This window comes from Pseudorasbora parva, chromosome 7, assembly GCF_024679245.1.
Source record: "Pseudorasbora parva isolate DD20220531a chromosome 7, ASM2467924v1, whole genome shotgun sequence".
Classification (NCBI taxonomy): Eukaryota; Metazoa; Chordata; class Actinopteri; order Cypriniformes; family Gobionidae; genus Pseudorasbora; species Pseudorasbora parva.
The window spans coordinates 26,793,424-26,816,350 of NC_090178.1; the positions used below are offsets into that span (position 1 = coordinate 26,793,424).

The following is a 22,927-nucleotide window of genomic DNA, read 5'->3' on the forward strand; positions in this document are numbered from 1 at the left end:
TGAAAACAATATGGACGATTAGAAGGATTTATTACATAGTTATTTATATAATTAACTTAGAGTATAATTTATATAGGTAAATGTATTTATTTATTTATACTTGTATTTAAGTTAAATATATTTAGTTATATTATGTTTAGTCGTACTGATGTCCGTATAACAGTTTCATTTCTCTGGCAGATTGAACCACCTGTCAAAATTATGGGGTTCAAAACAACTTAGTGTTTTATTGTTTTACTTTCGTAAACAGTAATCGCATAAAGCTAACCGTAAAAGAACACAGAACAAATGTACAGAGTCGAGAAAATGCATTTGTGACGCCTAGTGTTTGAATCTGAAGTTTGTATTGGTTGCGTCCACCCTCGTCAGTCAGTGGGCTGGGCTGTCACAGAAAAGTCCATGCGAGTAACGGAGAAACTTCACGAATGTAAATATATAGCTAACAACGGAGGTTACGTCCTCGCGCATTCTTTCTTTTTTCTCCTTTGACTCATGCGAACATGCCACGCAAAAAGCCTTTTAGTAACAAACAGAAAAAGAAGCAGCTCCAGGTGAAACGAGGGAAAAAGAGAGGTGGGTAACTAACGTTAGCTTAGCTGAGTTAGCGCGCGACAAGCCGAACGCGCTCACAGACGTTTTACATCAGCCACGTGACTCATTGTTTTATGATTTATATTTTGGTATGCAGAAATGTGATCGTGCTCTCACATATTCGAACATTAATTGAGCTACTACGCTGCTGTAACTACTTTGTTTGCTAAGTTTCTGTGGACGTAACTTGACATGCAGTAAACAGCGCGTGCTGTCATTTTTATTTGTGGGTTGCTGAAGAAAGGGCGCTGAATTGCAAGTCCAGAAACAATGTAAGACAAATTATCATAATGTGCTATATGTGGATGCTGTCTGCTGTGCTGTAAACAACTACGTTAACTTACTCCGCTCCTGACAGGTCGAACGTCACACAGCCGAACATTATTTTATCTTTACAGACCAAATTTCAATTCTGCCTTGTCAACGGTGAAATGATGCTGAAAGGGGGCACGCATGTTATGGCACGCATTTTGAGCAGCTCAAAATGCTCATAGGTTTTGCCGTAGTTGGCGCTTGTGTTATGCGGTATATAAGTGCGCAGACTCAACGTGAAGTTACGTAACACAACAACAAAGCGATCAATACACACTAAAGCAGGCCAAATGAACTGCGTTTCGCCTGTATTCCTGTCTAGTGCCCAATAAAGCCTGCATAAATATTTGCAGGGGAATAGGAGGGATAATTAGCTATGTCATCAATGTACATTTCCTCACTAATGCCTGTATATCATGACAACAGTGTTACTTATGGGGGAGACATAATTGGAAGTACACAATGTTTTTCACAGAAAATAGCGTAATTAAAAAAACAAGACCTTTGTACACTGAAAGAAACAAATGGTGTATGATTTACTAGCAAATTGCTAATACATTTCTTGTTTAGTTATAAAGAAATGGCAAGAAAAACATTGAATTCAACATGAATGACTGAGATTAAGACTGAAATAGTATTTTCTTGTAAAGCGTACTCCAATTATCCTTTTTTTATTAGCAGTGTGTGATATTACATTGCTTTTGAGTTATGTTCAAGACAGGAACCGCTCTTTAAAGTTTCTGTATGTGTGTGTGTGTGTGCAGGAGAAACAGGTTCAAGTCACAGTAGCCGAAATGCCAGTCTGGAGAGAGGACCTGGCAGAGACAGACAGTCGGATACATCAGACAGCGAGACGACAGACATCAAGAGGATCAACCAACAGCCTGGCACCAGAGACGGCAGATATGACCCCAACAGGTGAGTCGGGACAGGTGAAACAGTCAGTCCAGTCTTGTCTTATTAATTTAACACAACATGTTTTAGCAGGGACATGTATCGTCCTGTTTGTTAATCTTGTAATGGCTTGTTTTGCAGATTCCGTCTGCACTTTGAGAGGGAGAGCAAGGAGGAGGTGGAGAAGAGGAAGAAAATAGCGATGAAGAAAATCCTGAAGCCGGTGGCAGAAAAGGAACTAGAGATGGATATAAACCAGATCTTCCCAGAGGAGAAAGGTATTTATGCTGCTGAGTAATAGAAAGTGGTGGTTCTCAACTGGGACACATTCTGGAGCATCTGTGTCGGAAAAAATATATAGAGTTTGCTGTCAAATACACGAGTCAACAAGGACCACTTTGTATCTTCATTTCACTTTTTTTTTTTTCTAATCACAGGCTTGGATTTCCCACGCCGGCCCTTATGGAATTACGACATGCGGCGAGAGGAGTTGCTGCGCAGAGAGGAGAAGTCATTTATGGAGTATCTGGACATTCTTCAATCCAAGAACCCACCTGGTACACTCAGCCACTTTGAGCACAATCTCGAGGTGAGGAAAACACAGAACTGATTAATTTTTATCAGCAACCAGAATTTAATTGTTGCTGAGTCAATAGCTATAATGAAATAGTTTTTTTTATTGCAATTGAGCATCTGTTTGGCCAGACGGTGCTGGAGGCAAACACTGTTAAGTGTTCAGATTCACTTGTTTATAAGCTGTTGCCCTTCTCAAGCCTTATGACACATAAAACCGTTGTTTGCTTAGAGAAAAAGATTCCGTACTTCTCCTAAATGCTAGCTTAAATGTATAAGCAGGCATATTAAACTTAATAAAAAAGGCTTTTATGACTCCTGTTTGTCTTTAATAGCCTACAGACAACAGAAGCACCACAATATTGTGCAGATCATTTTTAGACAAACAATCTTTGTTTCTAAGATCTTATAAACTTGCAGCTAAATGTTGCAAGCTCTTAACTGAGGAATTACTCTGTAAATATTGGATCACAATGAATTCATTGTTCAAGTTTTCAGATTAAAGTAGAAAAACAAGACCATAAAATCAGAGTCATTATTTTACTTAAAGTGGGCCACAGAATTACGAACAGGTCGGCTAATCTATAAGAATGTGAATAACCGATTTAAGGTTCATTACTGAAGGTCAGACCATGTGACTAGTGCTCATTCAAATAGCAGCTATTAAAATGGGTTAATTTGTTGGTTTGTTTTTTTACTGACTGACTGTCTTTCTCTCTCAGACATGGAGGCAGCTGTGGAGAGTATTGGAGATGTCTGATGTCATTCTGCTCATAGTGGATATCAGACACCCAGTAAGTGTGCAACTGTAACACCTGTTGAAACTTTTAGCAGTTTTCAAAAGGTCATCAAAATTGCATAGCTCTTACACTAAATGTGACAATTCTTAAATTATGCAAACTGAAGTAATAAAGTCCCCACTAGGTGGGGCCAGAGATTGTGTTACATTTAATCTCAGAAAACATCAGTTTTGTATTGCGTTATACTTTTTGAGCAAAAGAAGGATGGTGTGGAAGCTATAGTTTGCAGTACCCATAGTTGAGTAGTCATTGCCATTCAGTACAAGCAAACATTATCACTCTGTCTGAAGGTACTGCAGTTGTCTCCTGCTCTGTATCACTACATCACTGTTGAGTTGAAGAAGCACATCATCCTGGTGCTCAATAAGGTTGACTTGAGCCCCGCCCCGCTGGTGCTGGCGTGGAAACACTACCTGACCAAACAGTTTCCCCACATGCAATGTGTGGGCTTCACCTCACACCCAGGACAACCCTACAGCACCCGTGAGAGATTCCTTCCACTATCAGTGCTTTATCTATAATGTGACTAAACAAAATAGACAAGATAAAAAATATGTTTCTTTCTGAACTGCAGTTCTGCAGAAGAAGAGGGTGAGGAAGAAAGCAGGATGGAATCAGGTAGGAGGACCGTTCCATATCATGAGAGCGTGTCAGGAGATCACTGCAGGAAGAGGTAAGACAAGTTTCTCCCAGACAACTACATGACCAGTGGAACACAGGGAGTACTGATGATGATTGTTGTTTTCAGTGGATTTGAATAGCTGGGAGAAGAAGATCCAGAGGGATGCTGTTGCCGTGGGAACAGAGGGGGATCGGGCTGATGATGGATCAGAATCTGTGCTGATGGAATATCATAGTGACGTTGCCATGGAAATGAACAGCCCCACGCAAGAACTTTATAAAGATGGAATACTAACCTTGGGCTGCATAGGTAAAAGCCTGTTTGTCCTAGATTTTATTTTAATTTTTTTAATGGAACATTGCAGTGTTTATTATCATTTATTTATATTACGATGCATTTGATTGGTTGACAAATGTTCCTTCCCCCTCATGATGGCATCTATTCTCACATGATATGTTCACCGGCATGAGACCGGGACAATAATCTCTACCTTCCAGCAATCTGTCACTCACATGAGATTGCATCAATTAACAAACAACAACAAATCAACGATTCAACAACAATACTTTGCCCTACTTCCACCCTACTTTTATAAAATGGGTATAAAAAGGACAATTGCAATTTCCATTTAATATGCCAACTTTAAAGGTGCAGTGTGTAATATTTCTGAGGATGTACTGAAAGAAATGCAATGTACAGTGGGGCTAAAAAGTATTTAGTCAGCCACCAATTGTGCAGGTTCTTCCACTTAAACAGATGAGTTAGGCCTGTCATTTTCATCATAGGTACACGTCAACTATGAGAAAATAAAATTGTCTGATTTTATATAAAATTTTTTGCAAATTATGGTGGAAAATAAGTATTTGGTCAATAACAAAAGTTAATCTCAATACTTTGTCATATACCCTTTGTTGGTAATGACAGAGGTCAAACGTTTTCTGTAAGTCACCACAAGGTTTTTACACACTGTTGCTGGTAGTTTGGCCCATTCCTCCTTGCAGATCTCTAGAGCAGTGATGTTTTGGGGCTGTCACTGGGCAACACAGATTTTCAAAGATTTTCTATGGGGTTGAGATCTGGAGACTGGCTAGGCCACTCCAGGACCTTGAAATGCTTCTTACAAAGCCACTCCTTCGTTGCCCGGGCGGTGTGTTTGGGATCATTGTCATACTGAAAGACCCAGCCACATTCTTCAATGCCCTTGCTGATGGAAGGAGGTTTTTACTCAAAATCTCATGATACATAGCCCCATTCCTTCTTTTCTTTACACGAGTCAGTCATCCTGGTCCCTTTGCAGAGAAACAGCCCCAAAGCATGCTGTTTCCACCCCCAAGCTTGATTGTAGGTATGGTAAACTCAGCATTCATTCTCCTCCAAACATGACAAGTTGAGTTCTATTTTGATTTCATCTGACCATATGATATTCTCCCAATCCTCTTCTGGATCATCCAAATGCTCTCTAGCAAACTTCAGACGGGCCCGGACATGTACTGACTTAAGCAGGGGGACACATCTGGCACTGCAGGATTTGAGTCTCTGGCAGCGTAGTGTGTTACTGATGGTAGCCTTTGTTACTGTGGTCCCAGCTCTCTACAGGTCATTCACTAGGTCCCCCATGTGGTTCTGGGATTTTTGCTCACCGTTCTTGTGATCATTTTGACCCCACGGGGTGAGATCTTGCGTGGAGCACCAGATCGAGCGAGATTATCAGTGGTCTTGTATGTCTTCCATTTTCTAAAAAGTGCTCCCACAGTTGATTTCTTCACATCAAGCTGCTTACCTATGACCTTTGACAGCTCTTTGGTCTTGGCCATAGTGGAGTTTTTGCTGACTGTTTGAGGTTGTGGACAGGTGTCTTTTATACTGATAATGAGTTGAAAAAAGTGCCATTAAAACGTGATTTTCTGGAATTTTTTTCTCATTCTGTCTCTCATTGTTGAAGTGTACCTATGATAAAATTACATGTCTCTCTTATCTTTTTAAGTGGGAGAACTTGCACAATTGGTGGCTGACCAAATACCTTTTTGCCCCACTGTAATATACATAACTGTGTTTTCAGTGGTGTATAAAGACCTTGCATAATAAACCATTTGTTTTTATTACCTTAAAATTATCCATTTTTATCTACATAAATCACGGGTCCGATTACAGTGAAGTCACCATTTTGCGGCGTCATGTCTCTACAGTAGCTCTAAGCAGACAATCTGCTCTACAAAGTGCTAGCTACTCTCTGCTGTCTCAGACTATGACATCTTTGTCCTGTGTTGACCAATGTAGCTTCTCTATGTACTTGAAAAGGGAGGGGTGGGTGGTTGGTGGTTGCAATTTGCAACCTCACAGTTAGATGCCTCTAAATTTTACATAGTGCAGCTTTCAATTTTGTTAGATCAATATCAGTTACATATATCTTATATGAAGTACTTCTCAATGTCAAATCTGAGTCTTTTTGCACTTTCTACAGGTTTTCCGAATGTAGGCAAATCTTCAGTGCTGAACAGTCTGGTTGGCAGGAAGGTTGTGAGTGTGTCTCGAACCCCAGGTCACACAAAATATTTCCAAACATACTACCTCACTCCCACTGTGAAACTGTGTGATTGTCCTGGGCTTGTCTTCCCTTCGCAAGTGGACAAGCAACTACAGGTAAAACAGCATTATACTCTATAATTATAAACATCAAATCATCCGGGCTTTGTTTTTGTTTATGTGTGTGAGGGTTTTTCCATCTTCTCAAACAGATCCTGGCTGGTATATATCCAGTGTCCCAGCTGCAGGAACCTTACAGTTCAGTGGGATACCTGTGTGAACGGACCGACTTTGTATCTGTATTAAAGCTAAAACATCCCAACTACAGCCCAGAAAACCCACGTGAACCAGACACACAGGACTGGACAGCATGGGATGTGTGTGAAGGTGTGTCCTTTTCTAATGTGGTATCATTTTTTCATATTTAGCATTCGATTGGAGAGAGGAACTGGTTGTCAATAGTCTATTTTTTTTTTCAGCCTGGGCTGAGAAGAGAGGGTATAAGACGGCTATGGCAGCCCGTAATGATGTTTATCGAGCAGCCAACAGTATACTGCGTTTAGCCATCGACGGGCGGTTGTGTCTGTGTCTGCGGCCACCTGGATACTCTCAGAGTAAAGGTGAGAGGTCAAACCACTAAAGATTAATACATGTCATCTGCCACTCGTGTCCCAGATTTGACCTTTAATCTCTATCTCTTCAGATGAATGGGAATCACACCCAGACCTGTCCGAGATCATCGCTCTACAAGGAAGAAAGGAAGAAGAGGACGTGTGTGGTGACAGGGAAGACGACGACGGCGAATCCAGCTCAGAGCTGGAGGAAGACAACTATCGGGGTGATGATGAGGACGCTTATGGGGATGATGAAGATGATACCGTGAAGGCCAACAAGAAGGGCCTCACTCTCAACATGTTCAGTGTGCTGGGAGAGAACGAGTGTGAGTGAGGGATGAGATCGCTCTCCTTCTCATTCCATGTTCATACATTCCGGTTTCTCTGTTTATCGCTGATCTCTTTATGACCATCTCATTTCAATCTGCAATGCATCAATCAAAGGACTGTATAACAAAGGACTGTATAAGGTTTTGAACATTTATTTCTTATTTGACGCTCGTTGACGCCCATCGTATAGACAAACACAACACATCCACTATTCTTCCTATTTTTGCTGCAGTATAAAGCTGGTTTTGTGTTCTTTTTCAACCTCTCTGTGCCTCTGTACCTTCCCTGCTTTTCATTTATTATTATTATCAAAAAAGTATCAAAATACTTTGAAAACTTTTGTACCTCCTGCATGCAGCCTTTTCCCTTTCTGAAAGGGCGGTGGGAATGTCTGTACAATCAGTGATTGTACAATCAATGTTACTAAACAAGCATTGATGAATACAATCACTGATTTATTACCAGTCTCATAGCAGTGATGCCAAAGGTCAGGTGAGGTCAAAAGTCACGCTTTGACCTAAAACTGTGAGTTTTCCCTATGTGAATGTATTTTAACCTCAGTCTCAGTTCGCAAACCTCGGCATGTAGGCCAGAAGCAGTCATGTATGAGGATAAGACGTAGAGGCACAGTCTGTTGACTTCAGAAGGTTATTCAAATAAAAAGAAGCTATGGACACTCAAAGCACTTTTAAAGCAAGAGGCAGCAACCCGCAGTTGTTTACTGTTGAATACTTTCATTTCTGAGTAGATACACATTTATTATGTGGGTAATGAAGTGAGGGTGTCATTAAGGGTTGCAGTGGGAGTGACTTTTTTGCCACAAAATGTTGTAGACTATGCAAAGTTTAAAGAGCTATCAGAAAAAAACAGAGACAAGCATTCCAGAATGTATAACACATTGTTCATGCAAGTCTGAGACTTTGGGATCATGTTCTTTTGGACTAAGAAGTGCATTTGTTAGAGAGTGGGTTGGTTTTGAAGAACTAGTTTGTGCACTTTTGCTGTAGGACTCAGGTAACGGTGATGACGTGGTGTTAGACTATCATCACAGATGATGCAGAGGTACCGATACAACGGTGCTGGTTTCCTGCTTTTCAGCCTCCAGGCCTGCATGCCCTTGCTTAGGGATTTCATGTGGGTATGTTTTTGTTTGTGTGGGTGTGATAGTGTGTGGATCATTATTTCTTTTTTGAGATGTTGTTATTATACTGACAGAAACAACCCTCTGCAATAAAAACGTTCCCCTGACTCTTTGTTATCATTGTTTGCACAAGAGGACACAGCCACTTCTTTACAAACAGTGCATAGGAATGTGAATGACACCATAGTGTAATTGAAAGTATAATGTAGGCAAACATACACTTAAGTTAACGTGTTTATGTTAAATGTATACTTTAACTTGTGTGGGTATTAATGAGAATAACCAATAGCATCTTATAAACCATTCACAAAAAAATAGACTATTTTTTATGATTTTGGGCTATTTGGCTTTTCATAACCTGTTTTTTTGTTGTTGTTGTTGTTGTTGTGGAAAGAAAACATCCTATATATTCTCTTAAGTGTTTATCTAATTGCCTCTGTATATTTTCAATACATTTCTTATCTTTAAAGGTCATTTTCTCAAATACATTTTTTTTTTATCATGCACCAAGCCATAAATCTCCACCTTAACCCCATACAACAAACTATTATATATTCTGACAGTTTTTACAGAGGGCTTTGTGCAACTCTTGCCTGGGTACATTTTTTTCTGGCTGTTGACAGTGATAAAAAAAGAGATATAAATTATTAAATAAATTTATATATATATATATATATATATATATATATATATATATATATATATATATATATATATAGGCCTATATTAAAGATATACTTCTGTGAAAGACTGTCAACAAAATGAAGAGAATTTTGAACTTGTATCCATGTTTAGATAACTGTTTTGAAAATGTATGCTAATTAGCACATATTTAATTAGACAATACCTCATTTGCCATTTTTAATGTAATCAATCCAGTGTTCGGCACTTTGCGTACGTGAGTTTTTGTTGTAGATGTCTGTCTTTAAAAAAAAAAAAAAAAAAAAAAATTGTTGTGTATTGTGCTAATTAATGGAGATTTCTTACAGCTCTTACAGGTTTTTGGCTTTGTCTGTTCCGTTGCTTCTATTACTGTCCCCTTTTTTGTAAGTCGCTTTGGATAAAAGCGTCTGCTAAATGATTAAATGTAAATGTAAATGTCAATCAGATGTATGCCAACTGCCGTAAAACAAGACAACACAATACGTGTCATGGTGGTTAGAGATTAAAGGGGTCATGAATTGAGAAATCAACTTTTTATATTTTTGATATTTAACAAACAAAGCACTCGAGGGCGAGTTATTAGTGACAGAATTTTTGGGTAAACTAACCCTTTAAAAACAACGCGTCTGTTCGAGACTCTGAATTTGACTCTGAAATTGCTCAACGCAACTGTCAAATATGGGCTTCTAGCATGTTTACAGGTAAACAGCAGCAGCGGTTTAGGCCTAGAACATAAAAAATGTGTGCTATGTGAACCCGCCCTACACAACTTTTGGAAAAGGTTACCTCATTTGTCTGACTGAATAAAAAGTTGTTATCAAAGTAAAGAGTAGCTGCTTTGAAGAAGCAGAATTTAAGATGTGCTTAACAATTTCTGATTCTCCTGCTTCCAATTAGTGTATTTCCATAGTTTAAATGACTATTCTTTTAAAATGTTGGAAGTAGTAATCAAAGAATGAGTTGGTGTGTCCACACTTCTGTTCTGACTGATATTGAGCTTTTCACTTAGTAAATAAAACATTTGACTTTCACTGGCCATCAGTTCACACAGCCTTGCATCAGCTCAACATTACTTATTATTTCCCAGCTAACAATAAAGCATTCCTATATCATTTGATTATTCCGCCACAATAAAAAAAACAAGTAATGTTGATTACATTTTAATCCTTTTCTAATTAACACGGGAAAACTATTAAAACAGGCTGTGGTTTCGGGTGTGACTTGGATATGTGGATCACAATCATAATTTGCTCATAATAACCAACACAAATAATTTTCCCCTCAGTATAAAACAGAAACAACTCACTAATTTCCTGTAGATTGTGTAAAACTATTTTCCTGTTTGTAACCACTGTCAGCTCCACGCTATTCTCATATTTCACTTAGCCGTGACCTCATAAATTATCCCAATTAAATTCTGTGGTCTTTAACAGGAGTCATTGGTCATGCTTGGGCTGTCCATATGTGTTGCATTAGTGTAGAGCAGCCTGCTTTTCACATGACGTACATAACCAGTCTGCAACACCCTTTAAACCACTAATCAACAAAGAGTGAATGAATTAGTCCTATTAAACCAGTCTGGCTTAAATCAATGGTCTGGTATTGACTGAGACAGAGTCTGAGTTCTTATCAGTGTGAATCATTGTAAACACAATAGGTCACACAGAGGTTCATCAGAGACCAGACACGTAATGTATCTGATTGGTGTTAATTTAGACATTTGGTGATTTTGGCAGACTCTGGAAGCTAGCCATACCACATGAAAGGATAAGTTTCCCTGTTTGGATGTCTGATTGATTAAATATCCCTTTAAAAAAAAGCAGCTTAATCCTGAATGCAACGAAGTGCAGAGGGGACATTTAGATTTGACTCCACAGCCTCTATATCATTTTCCTTAGGAATGCAGAAGGAACTGATAACACTGGCACAGCAATCAATGTCACAGGTCTTGTAGCTCCACAATATTTATGAGTCGAGTCAAGGGATATTTGATCACATGATTGTCAGGATACACACTGGACAAGGATAGTGAAGATCCAAACATACACTTTATTTGTGAGAGAGCCTGGCTGATCTGTGACATTACCCCCTAGCCTGACAAGCCAGACCCACATCAACTCCCTCTGCACGCGATTGGATAGCGCTACACCAACCAGAGCAACGAAGGTGAAACAGAGCTTGTTGATAGATTAAACATTCGCTGTATCCGGTCGGCTAAACTCCGAACACATCTTCCCTTTTTAAGAATGACTTCAGTGCCATTCTTTGTTCTTTTCTCAGAGAAAAGCTTAACTCCAAGTCTTCTAGAGTCGTGGTCAAAGCTGATTCGAAAGACCGCCTTTCGCCAGTTTCTGTGTTTACTAGAAGCACGCAAATGCAACTCGGCCGTCGTCATTGTGGCTAGGGTTGGGAATCGTGAGAAATTTTCCGGTTCCGGTTCCGGTTCCGGTTCCGATTCCGGTTCTGATTCCGGTTCCATTAAAATTATTAAACAAATAGTGGTAAAGGAAAAAGGCACAATACGCAACTTTAAACAATCCTTTTTTGTGTTTATTACTTGCTCTCAAATGAATTTACAGGTTGGCAATGTCAAAAAAAAAGTCCTGTACTATACATATATTACAGGATTAATCGAGCCATATGGAATTTATGGAAATTAAAATAAACATGTTCAAATTTACACCTCTGAAATTGTCTTATTACATTTTCTCTCTCTGTTTTAGGGATGTTAACCAATGACCGTTTGACCCATGGTTGACCGTATCAACGTTAACCGATCAAAGTTGTCGGTTGTCGGTTAAAAAAAAAAGTGATCTCTAAATTAGGCTATTATAGACAGTGGACTAAACGCTACTACAGTTTATCTCCGTCTCATTACAAAATCTTTTTGTGTGAAGTGAACATACCCCTCGCACTCAATTTTTCATAACTCTCCTGTTTGTACTTAATAAACCAATAAAAACATTTGGGGCGAGGTCGCAGCGTTTGCGCGCTCACAAGGTTTGCAAAAAGTAAACAGGCTAAAACACTCGAGGTTAGAGCCAGAGCAGACGACAGTATGAAGCGTGCATTCCGCATAAGATGGGCTTCGGAAATATAACTTATTTATATAATATAAATATAATATAACATTTGGAAATATAACTTATTACATCTACATTTCAGTGGTAACACATAAGGTGTTGATCGTCTTTCTTTATTATTGTTAGCACTAACTTACCTCGAACTAAAGCGGCGTCTCTTCAGAGCTGTCATTTTCTTAAATGAGCCGTGGCAATGTTTCAAATGAGCTCATAACGCTAGACAAATGCCTTTATTTTCAACGCGATCAGCTTGTACCCAAACCATTTCGAAACTAATGAGCCATGGTCCTCGGATTACAAACAAGCTCCTCGGCGCCGCGTTTGTGGGACTCGCGCTGTGGGGGATTTTAAAAAAGTGACGTGAGGGGAAGGGAGGCGGCAGCGCTAAGACAGTGTGTGTGTGTGTGTGTGTGTGTGTGTGTATGAGAGAGAGAGAGAGAGAGAGAGAGAGAGAGAGAGAGAGAGGGAGAGAGAGAGAGAGAGAGAGAGAGAGAGAGAGAGAGAGAGAGAGAGAGAGAGAGAGAGAGAGAGAGAGAGAGAGAGAGAGCGGGAGCACGGCTCGCGGCTATGCTCCCAGCGCTTCGCACACACATTGCACCAGAACCGTTTTCGGAACCGACACTCAGGAATTTCGCGCGGTTCCGGTATTTTTCAAAAATCAGTATCAGTTCTGCATAAGAACCAGTTCTCGGTTCCCAACCCTAATTTTGGCCCCGCCCACCGGGAGAGGAGGATCTGGGATGTCATCTCTAGGTACCGACAACTTTTCTTCGGGGCCATATACCCTTTCCAGTCCACAAGATACCAAATCGGCCACCTCGACTTCAGGAGTCCAGGATTTCTCAGATGGTGTAGATGGGATCAGCATCGATCTGAGGTACAAGGTTATGTCATCAGGGCCAGACTCTAAGGAGGGAGCACAAATATGTGGGTAGTGAGGTTTCAGCATGGACACATGGAATGCAAAAGTGAATTCTGTAGTGAGGAGGTAGCTGGAGTTTATATGTAACTGGAGTGATCTGTCTTTCGACCTGGAAGGGAACAATGTATCTTGGGCTCAATTTCCGACATGGCAGAGACAGACAAATATCTTGTGTAATGAGCCAGACGAGTTGTTCTGAATGGTAAGGTATCTCTTCTTGTTGCACATCCGCAAAAGTGTTTGTGACTGCGCACTGCCTGCTGGAGATGATGATGAGCCTCATCCCATACCCTCTTGCTCTCCCTGAAACAGTGGTTGATGGTGGGCACCTCAGATGGTTTGCCTGACCATGGAAACAGAGGGGGTTGGATACCACTCTTCCACTTCCTGATCTCACTCAGAGCAGACGTGTTTTCTCACTGCTCCCGCTCCGCTCTAGCGTTTGCTCTTGTTTTGGTCTTGTTCAACTTTCTTTTCTCTGACCCCCTGCTTGCTGGACTCCTGAAAATACTGAAAATGGAATTGATTAAATGGTCACTCAGCGCAATTGACAAGATTTTCCCACAAAGGAAGGGTGCCCCGGGAGAACCCATCTGCCCGGACGGGACCTTCACTGCGGGCTACATGCGGGACGCCTGGAACAACTGGCAAGTCCTGTGCCTGGAAGCCCTGTCCGTGGAGGATGCAGAGGATATATTCATATTTGTATTTTTGATAGCGGGGTTCCTATTTCTCGGCCTTGGGATTGCCCTGACATATCGGAAGATTTGTAAGACAGCTGCCAGCAAATTCACCCAGCCGCTGTCTGTGGAAATTATAGGGTGATTCGGTGTTGTGCGTGACCGACAGAAGGTATTAGATCAGAAAGTGACACAGATCGATGAACTGAACCGTTACATCTCAGCTCGGACTGTGGAGACACAGAAAAGAGTGGACACCATCGGGGGACAGACTGGTGAACTTCTACGGATTATGACCGGTCTGGGTATGAAATTGGACGAAATGTCCAAGTCACTTCACGAACCGGACGTGCGCCAGGAACGCTGATTGATTATGATCCGGACAAATTACCGAAGATCAACTAAAATGGATTAAAATTGCTTCATTTCACCCTGCAACCCCCACCTTCTCCCTTTCTCTCGGTTGGGAGGTCAGCTTAACAGCTGGGTCTGCTATCGTTCCCCGTGCACTGCCTTATCTCCCTTCAAGGGCAAGCCACAGAACTGAACTGTAAACATCTTAAGTTATGGCTGACATTCTCCCAACACAAACTCAGACTCTTACTCGCACCATACACACCCACCCCGATCCCATCCCCCCTCCATCCGTCTGCCTCCTTCTCTCAATTCCTCCCTTACCCAAACCAAACAAAAAATCCCATCACGTGACCATGTGTGCTGTGTTATGTTATGTTGTGTTTCTTTTATGTACGTATGCTATGCTTTGCAAAATCTGCATTTATTTTCTTCGGAGAGCGCGTGGGAGCGCCGCAATTGGCTGCAGCCCGGAGGCTTACTCCAAACGTAATTTCGTTGCTGTGTACTTGTACATTTGTAATGACAATAAACTTCTATTCTTCTATTCTATTCTATTCAAGTATGCATTGGAAAGAAGTAGTGTGGTGGAAACGACTGGTGGTTGACTGTGGCAGGGAATTTTGAACATATTCAGACCAGGCAATGAATTGGTTCCAGGTGTCCTGGTGGCGATGGCAGAAGGTTCTGAGGAGCCTTAAGTTAATCGTTTAATCTCCGGCACCTTCCTCTCTGTTTGCCCATTCACTTGGGGATGGTAGCCAGACGTCAAACTGACGGTCACATCTAGGCGTGAAAAGAAAGCCTTCCAGACACATGAGATAAACTGTGGTCCTCGATCTAAAACTTTATATTCTGGGATTCCAAAACAGCGAAATACCTTTCCAGGGCTTTGGTAAGTCCTTTAAAGCGGATCAGTTTGCAGGCTTTCGAAAATCTATCTACAAGGATCAGGATGCACGTGTTTCCTCCAGAAAAACAGAAACAACTTCAGGTCAGTAATGAAACTGACCCTAGGTGTGATCATGGGCGTTGAGGAATCGGGAGAGGAAGGAGCTTGCCTGCGCAAAATTGACATCCCAGGACAAACTGCTTGATGTCTTTGGCCATGCCAGGCCACCAGTACTGCTGTTGTAGGAGCAAGAGAGTTCAGGTGGTCCAGTAGTGACCAGTACTTACAGAAGACTAGATGAGATGCAATAATTCATGGGAATGAAGAGATGGTCAGCGGGACATCCCGGCAAAGCGGGTTCTTGACAACAAATCCCAACGAATGGGGCTCACAAAGAGATTGGAGGGAAGCACTGGCTCAGGAGTTTCATTGGAGTCTGAATGAAGTCTTTATAGGGCGTCAGCACGCACATTCTTAGAACCAGGACGATAGGAGATACTGAACTGGAAATGAGTGAAAAATAATGCCAACCTGGCTTGTCAAGGATTCAATCTCTTTTATATTACAAGTTTTTATGGTCAGTAAGGACTACAAATGGGTGATGAGCTCCCTCTTCCCAGTGCCTCCACTCCTCGAGAGCAAGTTTGATGGTGAGTAACTCTCTCTTTTCCCAATGTCATAGTTTTTCTCCGCCAGGGACAATTTCTTGGAAAAGAAGGCACATGGAAGAGGTTTGGCTGACTTCTCCTGCTGCTGAGATAATACTGCACCTACTTCTGTTGTGTATGCATCAACTTCAATCTGGAAGGCTTTGTCTGGATCAGGATGGCACAGGATGGTGCTGTAGTGAAGTCAGATTTCAGGGCTTGCATTGCTTTGTCAGCCTCTTGGTTCCAGGACAGAGACTTATTGGGTTTGCCTTTCAACAGTGAGGTGAGTGGAGACAAGATGCTATAGTTCTGAATGAATCAATGTATACATTTGCGATCCCCAGGAATCTTTGAAGCTCTTTAACTGTATTAGGAATAGGCCATGAAGTGATAGCTGTCACCTTCCCCTTGTCCATTGTGACTCCTTGTGTACTCACATTGTACCCCAGGAACTGAATGGAACTCTGATGAAAACTACATTTCTCTGCCTTCTCTGGTTCTAGAGTCGTTTGAGGACCTCGGTGATGGTGAGATGAGGATATCGTCAATATAGACAATTACAGACCAATTCAGGAAATCCCGGAGTACCTCCTTTACAAAATGGGGGCGTTGACCAGGCTGTATGGCATTACAAGATACTCATAGTGCCCTGGGTTCTGCTAACTCTCTCCAGAGAGTTTTAGCCAGTTTCTGAAAAAGATTGCGGTGATCTGGATCCATATGCGGTAATGGTCTGGCCTTCTGTCAGGATATACACACTGGACAAGTTTAATAAAGATCCAAACACATTTTATTTGGGAAAGCAGGACAGAGAATGGGGAGTAGAAAATGCACTTGTATCACGTGGAGAGATGGCAGAAGAATAATAGTCTTTACGGTTGTCTTACAGATGAAGTAGAAGGAGAAGCGGACACCTCAGCAGCCGGGATGAAAGGTAAGTAACGAAACCCAAAAACCTGGGATGAAGGCGCAAGGAGTCAGGTCAGTGACTCTTTCCTAATACAAGGCCAAACAATGACTGAAGGTAAACATCATAATTACGAAATATAGGCACATACAAGAAATAATGTCCCGACTGGAAAATATTTACGTTATAATTTACCGTTGCATGATATAAAGTCACAGTGAGCAATATGTCACAATTGTGAAAATAGTGATATTTAAAAGTAATACCACAAAGTCACAATTGAAAAAAATGAAAAAATTGTCACATTTACAAAGAAAATTTTTTGCAGTTACAATGTGTAATATATTCCATGAAATCTCACAATTATGAGAAATAAAGTTGTGAGATATGAAGTCACATTGATAGATATAAAGTTAAAATACATAAAAATATTGTTGCATTGTTACTTTTTTATTTTATTTTTTCCTCTGAGACGGAAACCTTGTGATACAGGAATTAGTGAATTAGCCCTCCAGGTTGACCTCATGATTGCCTTTTCATGATTTTTGAGTTTGTAGCAAAGTTCGATATGATAAGGAAGGAAGAGGACAAGGGGTCGACTGGACGGTTGATGCTGTATCTTTATTAAACTCAATATCTTTTCAACACACACTGTGGTGTGGTATCTCAGTAAACAAACGATCGCTCAGTCACTTCCGGGTCGGCACTTCCGGCTTCCGGTAACTCAGTCTCTGTAAGGGGGGTTTGGCATCAACCGTCCGGGCTCTCTCTCTCCTCGATCTCCGGTTCCACTGATGTTTTATCCCCTCTCCGCGCTCATTACTAGAACAAGAGACAGGTGTTATTAATCTGTTTCCAACCCACTCACGTACCGCTTGTCCCGCGGCTCTCTCTCCCGCTGCAGACCTCGCTGAACCACGCCCCCCTTGCCACATACCCCCACCGCCCGACTCAGGCCGGGGAGCCGTCCGGCCTGCAGCCCCCCCCCCCCCATTTCTGGAGAGGAAGTCGGCCACAGCCATCTGAGCACCCGGCCTGTGGACCACCTGGAACTTAAAAGGCTGAAGAGCTAGATACCAACGAGTGATCCGCGCGTTGGTATCCTTCATGCGGTGGAGCCATTGGAGAGGAGCGTGGTCCGAACAGAGGGTGAACTCCCGCCCCAGAAGGTAGTAGCGGAGGGTGAGAACGGCCCACCTGATGGCAAGGCACTCTTTTTCGATGGTGCTGTACTTAGCCTCTCTCTTCGAGAGCTTACGGCTAATGTACAGCACCGGCCGCTCTCCCCCCTCCACCTCCTGGGCCAGGACTGCGCCCAGCCCCCTGTCCGACGCGTCAGTCTGCAACAGAAAAGGGAGAGAAAAGTCAGGGGAGTGTAACAGCGGCCCGCCACATAGAGCAGCCTTAACTCGGGTGAAGGCCTGCTGGCACGGCTCCGTCCATTGGACCGTATCTGGTAGCCCCTTTTTAGTAAGGTCAGTCAGAGGGCTGGTGAGGTCCGAATAATTTGGAATAAACCGTCTATAATATCCCGCCAGCCCCAAGAACTGCCTTACCTCCTTTTTGGTCTTGGGCCTCGGACAGGTTGCAATTGCGGCGGTCTTATCAATTTGGGGACGCACCTGCCCATGACCCAAGTGGAAGCCCAGATACCTTACCTCCACCCGCCCAATTGCACACTTCTTCGGATTGGCCGTGAGCCCCGCTCCCCTCAACGACCTCAAGACCGCCCGGACATGCTGCATATGCCGCTGCCAATCGTGACTGTAAATCACGATATCGTCCAGGTAGGCAGCAGCATATGCGGCATGGGGACGCAAAATCCTGTCCATGAGTCGCTGAAAGGTAGCGGGTGCCCCGAACAAGCCGAAGGGAAGCGTGACGAATTGGTGCAATCCGAACGGCGTGGTGAAGGCCGTCTTTTCTTTGGACAATGGAGACAAGGGGATCTGCCAATAGCCCTTCGTTAAGTCCAATGTCGAATAAAATCGAGCCGTGCCCAGCCGATCAAGCAACTCGTCAACCCGCGGCATTGGATACGCGTCGAATTTCGACACTGCGTTCACCTTGCGGTAGTCCACACAGAACCTGACCGAGCCGTCGGTTTTAGGAACTAAAACGATCGGGCTCGCCCAGTCACTGTTGGACTCCTCTATTACTCCCATATCGAGCATTGCCCCTAATTCTTCCTGAACTACTTTTTTCTTGTGTTCAGGTAAGCGATACGGCCGGCTGCGAACTACCACGCCCGGCTCGGTCTCGATATGGTGCTGAATTAAGTCGGTACGTCCCGGTAGGGGCGAGAACACGTCGGCGAATTCCGCCTGTAGCTTTGAGAGATCAGTGAGCTGGGACGGTGAGAGGTGATCTCCCCCAGGGGCCAATGCGACCGATTGGGCTTTGATGTTCGCCTCTGGCCCGAGATCATCCTCTCCCCCGATCACCGTCGCCAACAACACTGATTCCACCTCATTCCATTTCTTCAGGAGATTGAGGTGATAAATTTGCCGTGCCCCGTTCCTATCGGACCGTATCACTTCATAATCGAGGTCTCCCACCTGTCGTGCGACCTCAAACGGCCCCTGCCACTTCGACATTAATTTAGAGCTCGATGTAGGGAGTAATACGAGCACTTTCTCTCCCGGTGTAAATTTGCGTAGTCTCGTACCCCTGTTATACGACCGGCTTTGGCGGTCCTGGGCTTGCAACAAATTCTCCCTAGATAGCCGCCCCAAGGTGTGGAGTTTTGTTCGCAAGTCCAGCACATATTGAATTTCGTTTTTGGCCAAAGAAGGTCCCTCCTCCCAAGTTTCTCGTAGGACGTCCAGCACCCCCCGGGGCTGTCGTCCGTAGAGAAGCTCAAAGGGGGAAAACCCCGTGGAGGCTTGTGGGACCTCCCGCACAGCGAATAAGAGGGGTTCTAACCACCGATCCCAATTTTTGGCGTCTTCCTGTACGAATTTACGGATCATGGATTTAAGAGTGCGATTAAATCGTTCGACCAAGCCGTCTGTTTGTGGGTGATAGACGCTTGTCCGAATCGATTTGATGCCCAATAACCCGTATAATTCGCTTAGCGTGCGTGACATAAACGCCGTGCCTTGATCAGTGAGGATTTCCTTCGGAATCCCCACTCGGGAGATTAAACGAAACAGTGCGTCCGCAACACTCTTCGCCGAGATGTTGCGGAGAGCCACTGCTTCCGGATATCGCGTTGCGTAGTCCACGATAACTAGCGCAAAACGATGTCCGCGTGCGGATCGCTCTAATGGCCCGATGAGGTCCATCGCAATTCTCTCGAAGGGGACCTGCATTAATGGAAGGGGGCGCAATGGCGCTTTTGGGGAGGCCAGTGGATTCACCAACTGACATTCAGGACAAGACGCGCACCACCTGCGCACATTGTCGTGAATGCCTGGCCAAAAAAATCGGGTCATTAAACGATTCAGCGTGGCCGCCTGTCCCAGGTGGCCCGCCATTGGGTTAGAATGAGCCGCCTGGAAAAGCATTTCCCGGCGGCTCTTTGGTACTAACAACTGGGTTGTATCTACTTTTGTCTGAGCGTCTTGGGTCACTCGATACAACCTGTCCTTAATTATGGCAAAATAAGGATACGTGACGGGCAGGGCGGGTTGAAGGGACTGACCGTCGATAGTGCGGACCTGTTGGAAAGCATGTTTTAGGGTATCGTCCTGAGACTGCTCCAGAGGAAAGTCATCGCGGTCCGAGAGAATCAGTCTCTCGACCCCGCTCGGTTCCTCTGAAGCCGTTTCCGAGGGCCCCGTATCAGTCTCGCCAACCTGCACCCGCACCGCCCCGTTCCTAGCCTGGCTCCCCCAAGCGGCATCCGCGCATATCGACCCCAATAACGCCGGAAAGGCGGGCCAATTCGTCCCCAGAATTAGCGGATGCCGGAGGTGGGGACTAACCGCCACCTCAACACTATGATTTTCTCCCCTGAACTGAATCGTGACTGGGACAAGCGGATATTCCACCACATCCCCGTGCACACACCGCACCTTAACCATGCGGCTTGTATCCAATGCCCCAGGCTGCATCAGGCTTTGATGGATCGAGGTTTGGTTACATCCTGAATCCACCAAGGCCTGATATGTACCCCCCTTGATACTCACAGGAACTTGGTACTCTCCTGCTTGATCAGGGGTGGTCCGCTGGACGTCCGGGACCCGGATCATTGTCCCGATATCCATCATTGGACATCGGTCCACAAAATGGTCCGGGTCACCGCACCGCCAGCAGGCCAGCCCAGGCCTGCCCGCCGCCCCTGCGGCGGGGAGTGGGTTGGAATATGAGCGCGGAGGGGGGGTGGAACCGGAACCGATATCCCCGCCCGACCCCAGCAGCCCCGCCCCCCTGGGCGGGGCCCTCGAACTCCCGTATTGCCCTGGGCCCATTCCACCCCGACCTCTGGGGGGAATACGAGGGGGCCCTGGAGGGCGGGACCTAGGGAGAGGGACAGGAGGAGAAGGAGAGACAGAGGGGGGAGAGAAAGAGGGAGAAGTTAGACGGGGTTCGCCGACCCCTGGGCACGCCACCAGATGGTCCTCCGCCAGATTGATGGCCGTCGTCAGCGACGTGGGCCGGTGGCACTGGACCCACTCGGCGGTCTTCTTGGGAAGCCGAGTGATGAACTGTTCCAGTACCACCAGATCGACGATGTGGTCCACGTCGCTTCCACCGGCCAATAGCCATTTGCGGCAGGCGTCCCGGAGCTGGTGGGCCATCGCGAAGGGCCGGCCGGTCTCCCCCCACTCAAGCGAGCGGAAACGCTGACGGTGTTGTTCGGGGGTCCGACCGACCCGCTGAATGATGGCCCTCTTCAGATCGTCATAATCCAGGAGGTTCGCCACCGGCAGTTGTTGGGCGGCCGCCTGGGCTTCTCCGCTGAGCAATGGAATAAGGCGCACCGGCCACTGTGCCCGGGGCCACCCGCAGGCCTCCGCCGCTTTCTGGAAAAGGTCTATGAAGGCCTCGGGATCGTCCTGTGGCCCCATCTTGTGTAGGGGCACGTGGACCGGTGCGCTGGCGAGCCCGGCGGCTTCGGTGTGAACCTCCCGGTCTATCCAGCTCCGGAACCTCTCGCGGTCCTCTTGCTGGCCGCGGACGATGGCCTCGAATCGACGCTCCTGGTCCGCCCGCAGCTCCAGCATGGCCTGATGTTGATTCTGGTGGAGGGCCGCGAGAGAGGTGATAATGTCCGCAAACGGCGTGGCGGAGGGCGTTGGAGTAGTCATGGCGGCGGCGCGGTCCTACTTCCTTCCCGGGTTTCGGCACCACTGTAGCAAAGTTCGATATGATAAGGAAGGAAGAGGACAAGGGGTCGACTGGACGGTTGATGCTGTATCTTTATTAAACTCAATATCTTTTCAACACACACTGTGGTGTGGTATCTCAGTAAACAAACGATCGCTCAGTCACTTCCGGGTCGGCACTTCCGGCTTCCGGTAACTCAGTCTCTGTAAGGGGGGTTTGGCATCAACCGTCCGGGCTCTCTCTCTCCTCGATCTCCGGTTCCACTGATGTTTTATCCCCTCTCCGCGCTCATTACTAGAACAAGAGACAGGTGTTATTAATCTGTTTCCAACCCACTCACGTACCGCTTGTCCCGCGGCTCTCTCTCCCGCTGCAGACCTCGCTGAACCACGCCCCCCTTGCCACAGAGTTTTAAAATGATTTATAGTGTTTACTGTATATATTTGGATAGGAGTTTCCCCTCAATTTATTTGAGTACGCTCACTGCTTCAAGAACACACACACACACACACACACACACGGACCGGTGTAATTTATGAGCAGGCAGTTGTCTCTAGTCTGCTTCCGAGTTGGGTGCTGGCGTTGGCAGTGGAGTGTATTAGGTGTCCTGTCTTCTGCCCGAATCTAAACTCAGCTTTCAGTATGGCAAGTCAGAGAGGCCAAACTATGCTGGCACACAATAGTACTTACATAATATATTATCATCAAGCGCCATTTGAATATATCCCACCATAGGACCACCATGAGCCACCCATTACGTAATCAGACAGCCTAAAGACAATTTTAGAGATAAAATCAACAATATTTCAGATGTATATCAATTTTTCCATGTTCTAAATAATTTTCTACATGTGCATATGTGTTTGTTGGGTGGTGTGACTGTTTGCTGCTCAGCATGTTTGTTTTAGTCTATGTGTCAATAGGTATTTTTAGCTTGGGCTCTCACTGCATTGCAATGGCACTCATTCCCAAAATCCCAGCAACCCCCACTCCACTCACTCTCACTGTGGAGCCAGATAAAGCACGAATGGACAGGAAGAGAGCGAGCAGGACAGTTGTGTCATCACACAGACAGTCCATGCAGAATTAGACCCTCCCTGCT

General features: G+C 44.6%; 2 protein-coding genes across 2 annotated transcripts; one reads left to right on the plus strand and one right to left on the minus strand.

The window, feature by feature from the left end:
* The first annotated feature begins 355 nt into the window (after positions 1-355).
* gnl1 (guanine nucleotide binding protein-like 1) lies at positions 356-8,507 on the plus strand. Its single transcript, XM_067448840.1, has 12 exons — positions 356-573; positions 1,668-1,821; positions 1,939-2,075; positions 2,235-2,386; positions 3,093-3,164; positions 3,461-3,653; positions 3,745-3,843; positions 3,919-4,101; positions 6,254-6,432; positions 6,528-6,702; positions 6,795-6,935; positions 7,019-8,507. The coding sequence occupies exons 1-12, from the start codon at positions 501-503 to the stop codon at positions 7,261-7,263; spliced, it is 1,803 nt and encodes a 600-aa protein (XP_067304941.1). The 5' UTR covers positions 356-500; the 3' UTR covers positions 7,264-8,507.
* An 8,664-nt stretch (positions 8,508-17,171) lies between these two features.
* On the minus strand, positions 17,172-21,914 carry LOC137083129 (uncharacterized). Its single transcript, XM_067448842.1, has 2 exons — positions 20,685-21,914; positions 17,172-17,373 (listed from the first exon to the last, which is right to left on the minus strand). The coding sequence occupies exons 1-2, from the start codon at positions 21,804-21,806 to the stop codon at positions 17,371-17,373; spliced, it is 1,125 nt and encodes a 374-aa protein (XP_067304943.1). The 5' UTR covers positions 21,807-21,914; the 3' UTR covers positions 17,172-17,370.
* Between the last annotated feature and the right edge of the window lie 1,013 nt (positions 21,915-22,927).